Here is an 8,529-nt window from a genome sequence, read left to right on the forward strand (position 1 = left end):
TACATACAGAGAGCAATTATAATCTGGTTTTGTTTTGATTGCATTAGAAATTTAAATTGTTCTTTCTTTTCTATAATATTGAATTCTGAATTGATATTATAAATCGCACTAAATATTTTATCTCTTTGCTTTGTATAGGTTTTGCAATGTATCAAATGATGTTCTTCGTCTTCTATTGTATTACAAATTTACAGTCTATTTTCAATTGGAGTTATGGGTTGTACAATGTATGTGGCGTACCTTCTGAATTGCATTATTTAAATCAGCATACAAATTACCATATTGTTGATATGTAAATCATTATGCAAATTACCACATTGTTGATATGTAAATTATTATGCAAATTACCATATTGTTGATATGTAAATTATTATGCAAATTACCATATTGTTGATATGTAAATGATTATGCAAATTACCATATTGTTGATATGTAAATTATTATGCAAATTAAGCACCTTCCTTGCAATCCAGCTTGGGGAGATCACAGAAATGTTAGTGAATTTCTTCAAACGTGAGTGACTCCTCACAGCTCAATGTAAATTTTATGTAAGTACTTTAGCAGTCTGGATGCCAACTGTGGTTTCTAACTGTGAGTGAAGGTATAAATCGTAACGATATTGTATAAGATTTAGACTAATATTCTAGCTGTTTATCATACTCATACATTAGTTTTGAAATTGTCAACTATAAAGTTGACCTTTACCCTTTCCCCACTGTCTTGTGTTGTGTAATCATTATGTACGTCTGAAACCAGAGTTGACAAAATATTTACAGTGATGCCTCCATTTGCTATCACTGATCTCACAGACAATATGTAGTTCTGGTTTCAAACAGTTTTGATCTATTTATAAACTTATCTTCCTGTGTGTTTGTAGTTTGATATTTCCATGTTTTAATACTCTACTCTGTTGACAGTTCCTCATGGCAAGATAACATGAAATATAGAATCAAATTCCTAATTTATTAATTTTATTTTTTTAATTTTATTTTAAAAATAAAGTACAATGTGTAGTGTTTTAAGAAGGTTTTTGACAATTTATACAGATTTTCAACTCAACTTTGATTCAAAATATAAAATAGTACTTGAGAATTGGTTTTGATAGCTGCATATTTCTTCTCTTTGTCTATTTATTTATCATAATGAACATTACAATCCTGGTAAAATTTGTCAAAATGAAGGTTGAATTTATCGCTGATTGCTTGTTCTACTCTAGAGAAATAACCCAGACAGACAGACAGACAGACAGATAGATAGACACATACATACATACATACATACATACATACATACATACATACATACATACATACATACATACATACATACATAAATATATACAAAAAAAACATGCATACAAAGACAGAGACCGACAGATAGACAGACACATAGAGACAGACATAGAGACAGACAGACAGACAGACAGACAGACAGACAGACAGACAGACACATGTTAAGACAAGAATACCTGTTGGCAAGGCATTGATACCATTGCAGCCCTCCCCCCTTATTGTAAAGGACTTATATTGTTGTCATCCAATGACCTTCCCCATCATTGTATGTCCAGTGTACACTAGATTACATCACTGCATGTTGTAACCTGTAATTTTACATGTATAAAACTTGTATTACATGTACCTGTATTCACATGCAGTATTTCCTGTATAAATTATTTTCACAAGAACACTGGTAACAATCTCTCTTAATGCCATTTGGATCGAAGGGGAGTATTTGAGGTTCGGTGGCCATTTTGATTGAATAATCAAAGATATGAGTATTTGGATGTCATATTCATTGTGTCAGCAAAATAAGTGAAAATAACTGTCTTCAGTGAAAATTTCAAGGCTTACAGTATGAATGTACATACATGGATATTTGATGTACTACAGTCAGACATCTAAGTTGCTGTTGATGTAAAACTTGTATGTTATACATTTTAGGTAGACTCTCAAAACTCTTTTCAACCTATGTATGTTTTCTGTTGGTGTCTGAAATTATACATCATTGAAGTCAAAACAAGTATAGAATATGATTGTGTTATTTATGATATCGATAAAAACCCTGAGATTAAAAGTGTACTGTGTACCTGTATAAATCATGTCAATGAATTCAGTTTACATAACTCTTGACAGCTAAGCTTCTAAATGGTACGTTGAGTCTTGGCTATCATAGTATCAGGTTTGAAAATATTGTTCACCATATTCTGTCAAGTCAGGATGTTTGTCAGATAACCAAGTCTCTGGGTGCAGGTTATGTTGATTGCAATAAACCTATGAGTTATGACCAATCAGTTGTTGTGAAAACACTATAATCACGTTGCACATTATAGTATATTATTTCAGAGGAAATGTTGTTTTCATAGATTATTAAAACCTTGATGGAAGTCAAATTTCTATTTTTCTATTTTCGCTTACAGATAAAATGATGTGTTTCTGATAAACCGACCGACACTAGTTTAAGCCTCCGACCCTAAAACATTTAAAACGAAAAGAAAAGAAATTCTTTGTCATGTTGACCTTCATGCAAGTCTTGTTTTCTTTCCCCAGTGATGTTTGTACATATTTCATTGAACTACATGTATCACAGAAGGAGTACTCTGACGGACATTTTGTTTGTTTTTGGGTGGAAGCAATGTTTTTCAAAAGTAAAGACAATTAAAAAAATAAAGATGAAATTAAATTAAATTCGACCTACCTACCGTATTTTCTGAGACCATGTTATCGGAAACACACAAATATTTTTTTTGACTATTTTGTAATGGCTATCAGCTAGTCTGCAAGGTACGCCATGATGGGGTGCCCTCACACATAGGTCAACCCCTCTCAGGAGGAGGCCAGTGAGGTGGCGCAACATGACATATCTTATACTTACAGTCTAGCCTATCAGAGAACACACACTGAAGACTGATTAGGGCTGAAACGATTTGACATATCTTGTCTACTCCCACAAGGTTATCATTTCAAAATATTCCTTCGCCATGTTATTGCAGAGTTGTCAATATAAAGTATCTATATGATAGTAGCAAAGAGTTGGTTGGTTCTGATCACCAGGACAACATTTTGTTTTGGACCACTCTAATGTATGTGTTGATGCAACTTCACTCTGTGTATGTTAATTACTGTCTCAAGATTGAAAACTTAACTATTGAAACACTATACGTTGTTGGAGTTTTGTGCTTTCGTGTACACCTGTGAACTTCACCAGTCAGGTTGTTCTGGGTTGGTTTACAATGATGTTCCACCAACTCTATCTCATAGTCTGTCTCAAGCTGTGCTAAAACTACCTACTACAATGTTCCACCAACTGTATCTCTTAGTCTGTCTCAAGCTGTGCTAAAACTACTTACGAGCAGCAAAATGTACACTGCATTATTAAACATCAGGGAGTGAAAGATTACAATGTGTTCAATAGAGAAACTTGAATCTAGTAGGTATGTTTAGCACAGCTTGAGACAGACTAAGAGATATAGTTACGTTGGTCAACATTTAGTTCGTAAATGTATTTTTGTCATAATCGTTATTTATCCTCAGAGCATCACACATATACCAGCAACCATTAAGTACTTTGTAGTTACAATATTTTGACTTTTTCCATCATTTTCAGGTGATTTTGCATTCAAGTAGTCATTTATAGTTCCAACATCAACATCCCTAGGAAATGGGTTGTTGCGAAAGTAAACCTCGACAAGACCCTTCGGTCAAGTACAATGCTGGCAATGGTTCAGGAAATGTAAACAGTTACCAAGGAAACCAAACTGCAGGAATCCACATTGTTGCTAATTCACCATCATCAACCAGTGCAACTATCACTATACCAAACTTTGACCAGCCTGCTCCTCAACAAGTTAATCCGAATAAACAGGGTAAGCAAACTACGGTGTTTTCTGTCATGAAGCATGTTTCCAATGACTGATACTAGCTGCGAAATATTGCTATGGGAAGACATACTCATTCTGACCAGCGTACCTTACAACAACAGGGTAAGCAAATGACAGTGTCTTCTGTAAGGACATAAACGTTACATAACAGAAGTGAGGAAACCTACACAAAGTTTATTTGTTTGCTATGACAGATACAAACTGTCAAAGAATGTGGAAGCATTGAAAATGGAGTTGACTTCAGTTGTCAATAACATTGTTTAGAATCATACTGACGTACATTTGTAAACCCAAGCTCAAAATACATAGTTGTGTTATCTTCAAATTTAGAATTTTGCTACAGTATTTTTGGAGATCATTTTGGTTGACATTGTATTTGCTATGAGTCTATGACTGCTGTTTAACTCCTTTATGACCCCTGCTCTGTTTTCCTGAAAATAAACAGAATTTCAGCAGAGCTGTAATTTATATTGTTTACATAACGATTTCAGCAGGGCTGTAATTTATAAATTTACACAATGCTGTCAACTAAGCTGTAATTCATAAATTTACACAATCTCAACTGAGCTGTAATTCATATCACTTTTACACAGTCAACGATCTTTACAATCCTGTATCAACTAGAATTCATTCATAGATTTTTGGTTCTTGCTGTCCCCTACGCCTAGCATTTCACTCATGGCCATGTATTCAAACCTAAAATAAACATATGATTTACCCCAGCAACATTCAATTCAACTTAGATGAGTCTGCGTCCATCGTGAAATCTATCCCTTCATGATTGGCTGATCCTGTCTACTGAAATGGGTTCATTAATATTCATACTGAAATATCAGGCAGTATGGGGAAAGGTGAAAGTGAAAACTCCCCACATGACTTGATCCTAGGCTAGAGTCAGACTGTATATTTAGTTTGCCGAATTGCCATGCCACAGTTACCATGGTTATTAGTGATTAGTATATATGTTTTAGTTGGTAGAATAATATAATGTCATTTTTTAGTATTGAATTCCAAACACAAACACAAATGGAAACGCAAACACAAACTTGTGAAATTTTACCAGAAATTAAAAAAAAAATTCAACTTTGTGTTTGGCAAAAGTTCAATTCAATACTATGGCTTACCAATACAAATGAATTTCCATTTTGAAGAACGTAATTCTTTGTGTGAAACAAAAATAGTTCAGAACTGACCTGTGTCCCTTCAATAACCTATAACTCTAAGTCACATTTGCGACGTGTGTAGATATATATATATATATTTAGTTGTGTCTAGGATTGGGATAAAGAAAACAGGTGATAAAAAGTAACACTTCTTGTTTTGTAACAACTTTATCACAAAAATGACAAATTTTCCACATTTCCTTATAAAAAGTACAGAAACGTAAAATAAACATAATTTCAAAATATGTAAATATGGTTAGAATATTGCAAATAAATGCCACTGATTGTACATGTGACTGACAACTAAACAGTTTGAACTAAATTCACCCATATACAATTTCTTCTTCATTTGTACCTTTTGCCCTGAACAGCTCATCATCAATTCAGCAAATCTAACAGATGGCTAACATGGTATTTCTAAAAGCTTAACTATGGGATATCATATTAATCACTATTTTCCCGGTTCAACTGAGACAAATATTAGTGACATCAGAGGTCCTGTCAGACCCATTGTAGTGGCAAAGCCCTTAACATGTATATTCTAATGTACAATGCAAATCCTAGTGTGTAAAGGTATGCCGTGATGGGATGCCCTCACACATCGGTCAACCCTAGGCCAGTGAGGACGAAGCGAAACAGCGCATCATGTAGTCTATGTATATACATGTGCAACAAATCAGAGATTTTAAAAGAAGACGTACTTTCACCAGTTTTACACCACTTATGTTATTGAAGTGTATCATACAGTATTTAATCGTACAGGTTTTGACACTTCCATGATACATTTGATGGTTGACAAAAAAGTTAAAGAGTACACCCCCTGGTCATTGTAGAGTTACATTACATGTGCTAAGTACCACTTTATGGTTTCTTGAAGACAAGAAGAAAATCAATAGCGCTGTTTCAAAGTGTTTTGCCGCTGGCAGTGCACTCACTCTAGGTATCGTAGGTCGCAGACACCATTTTGTTGTCGTAATGGATTGCGTAGGTGATAGCACATTCATAGCATGCAGCATGTGATCTAGTGAAAGTCCTTATAAGTTCCTGTCTTCAAAAATACATACATTTATAATATGTAGAGAGATGTATTAATTGTATTCAGCATTTCAAAACAAAATAATCGAGCAATATTGCGACGACGGTCAACTCTGTCTTCCGAATTCACTAGATTTTGTATCACGGCACGAACTATCGCGAATGCAATTGATCTACCCCAAAAATAAAAGTAAGTGCGACCTACCTAAAGTGAGTGTGCCACCCACAGCAAAACATTTCTAAAACAGCGCTATTAAAGGTCTCTGATTAAATCCTATAGGTCCTCACATGAATAGTGTTAAATCATACGGATTATTTAACATGCGATGAATTAGGATCATTCCTTTGTCTAGGACCAACATTTTCTCCAGTACTACCAAGACACATGTTTTTCATATCTTCATTTTAATCTTCACCTAAACTGAGATTTTAGTATAATAATAGATGATTTATCACACAGATTACAATGACCTTGTTATTATTCTCCAGGGAGATTACTAAATATGAACTTATTGATTGCCATGTTATTATTGATTATTTTGTTTTCTCAAAACCTCAGGTCCACAGATCTATATTGCATTATATGACTATGAAGCTAGGATACAGGACGATCTCACATTTAGGAAAGGAGAACACCTTCAGGTTTTGAATAACAGGTAAAGTTACAACTGTTGACATGAGACCATGGATGAACGAAAACTGTTACAAACAGGGAAAGTTAAACAACCGAATTGGATTAATAACACTTGGCTCAGCATGTTGGAAGTACAGAGACTTGTATTACATTCCATCAGTTGATAAAAACAGTTTTATGGCCACTTTACATAATAGTTCACTGCCCCTGGCATTTCATGTACACATAAAGAGGCCATAAAACTGCAAACCATGAAATGTAATACAAGTCTATGTACTTCCAACATGCTGTGCCAAGTGTTATTAATTCCAATCATTTGTTTACTTTCCCTGTTTGTGACAGGTTCTGTTCATCCATAGTCTGATGTCAACAGTTGTATGAAACAAAACATTCATTTTACAAAACTCAACCACAAGGTTTGCTTTATCATTCTGATCACCTTATCAGCACACCAGGGGTGAAAAACAAATGCACAAACAACACAAAGATGAAAAAGAAAAAAAAAATGTATTTTTTTGAGTATGGTTCAAACATTATAGATGAAATATTACAGTGAAATTTCATATCAGTAAATGTTGTGTAAGTTGTCTAGCATTTCTTCACTGTTTAACTTTTTGTAACCCTTTCATGTTATTGGTTGCATTTTATCCAACAGTGATGGTGATTGGTGGCTGGCGAAATTATTGACCAGTAAGAAAGAAGGTTATGTACCAAGTAATTACATAGCAGCGTTGAAGAGTATCAATGCAGAAGAGTAAGTATATCATTTCCTTTAAAAACTTGATGAGATAAATATAAATATCCTCTGTCTAATAAGTAGTCTGTAAGGTACGCCGTGACGGTGCGCCCTCAAACATCGGCCAACCCCTAACACGGGCCGGTGAGGGCGAAACGTCACGACGTATCTTACAGTCTATCTAATAAGGTGATAGAAAGACCTGTTGCTGGTTCCAAGATGCATTGCACGTCTTTCCATGTATACAATGCCATGTATTGTGTACGCACTGAGGGATTTGCACGCAGTACTCAGAATTAGTGCCTTGAATGCCTTGAGGCCAGTATCATTCCATAATGTGCAAACACTGTGTTTTTAGTGATCTATGTAGAATATACTAACAGAGGCTGAGCCTTGACAGTAACTTCAAACATTGAGGCATGCAGGAGGACTCAAACATGAAAAGTGAACTTAAATAGTTCATTGTTTTTGTAAAATTAAAATAATCATTCCTATGAGTTCACGTTGTTATCAGTAATATTTTTCCTTCATACTTTAACTTATGGATGCCCCAGCCCAAAAAAATACTACCCTATAACTTGCAAATGTAGCTTTGTGGAATACTGTGACAAAGGCCAAGCCTTGACAGTAACTACAAAAAATTGAAGCATGCAGGAAAGTACTACGTTTTAGACATCATCTGAAAAATTGTCATGTAAATGATTGTTTTTGACACAGTGTCCCTGTTGAGTCAACAAACTATCACTATTCATATTGTCATTTGTGCAATACTCATGGGCAAGAGGTCACTGGGGGTCATACACGGCCATTGTTATAGGACATGGTTTAGGAAAATTGCCAGAGTTTGTTTTTCTATAGAGAGGTATTTACACTGTAACTCTATTTGTATATTCTGTTATACTTCCTTTTCTTTTGTCTGACTCTCTTCCTTTTAAAATAAGTTTATTGTTTACTGTGAATACTGCAACAGTTAAAAGGTGCTCACTATTTTCGTATGCCCCGAACAAAGTGAAAGTGTAGAACTTTACAGTAGTAAACATTTTCCCACCAACTTTTTTTATTGAAATAATTTTTTTTTAATTTT

General features: G+C 34.5%; 1 protein-coding gene across 1 annotated transcript in view; it reads left to right on the forward strand.

The window, feature by feature from the left end:
- The window catches only part of LOC144445428 (tyrosine-protein kinase Yes-like), a 32,565-nt gene that overhangs the window by 11,273 nt on the left and 12,763 nt on the right, over positions 1–8,529 (forward strand). Inside the window, exons 2-4 of the mRNA XM_078134968.1 lie at positions 3,604–3,862; positions 6,635–6,731; positions 7,365–7,463. Of these exons, the coding sequence (XP_077991094.1) occupies positions 3,658–3,862; positions 6,635–6,731; positions 7,365–7,463 (401 nt within the window). The 5' untranslated portion in view covers positions 3,604–3,657. The remainder of the gene's footprint in view (positions 1–3,603; positions 3,863–6,634; positions 6,732–7,364; positions 7,464–8,529) is intronic.

The sequence above is a fragment of the Glandiceps talaboti genome, chromosome 14 (genome assembly GCF_964340395.1).
Source record: "Glandiceps talaboti chromosome 14, keGlaTala1.1, whole genome shotgun sequence".
Classification (NCBI taxonomy): domain Eukaryota; kingdom Metazoa; phylum Hemichordata; class Enteropneusta; family Spengelidae; genus Glandiceps; species Glandiceps talaboti.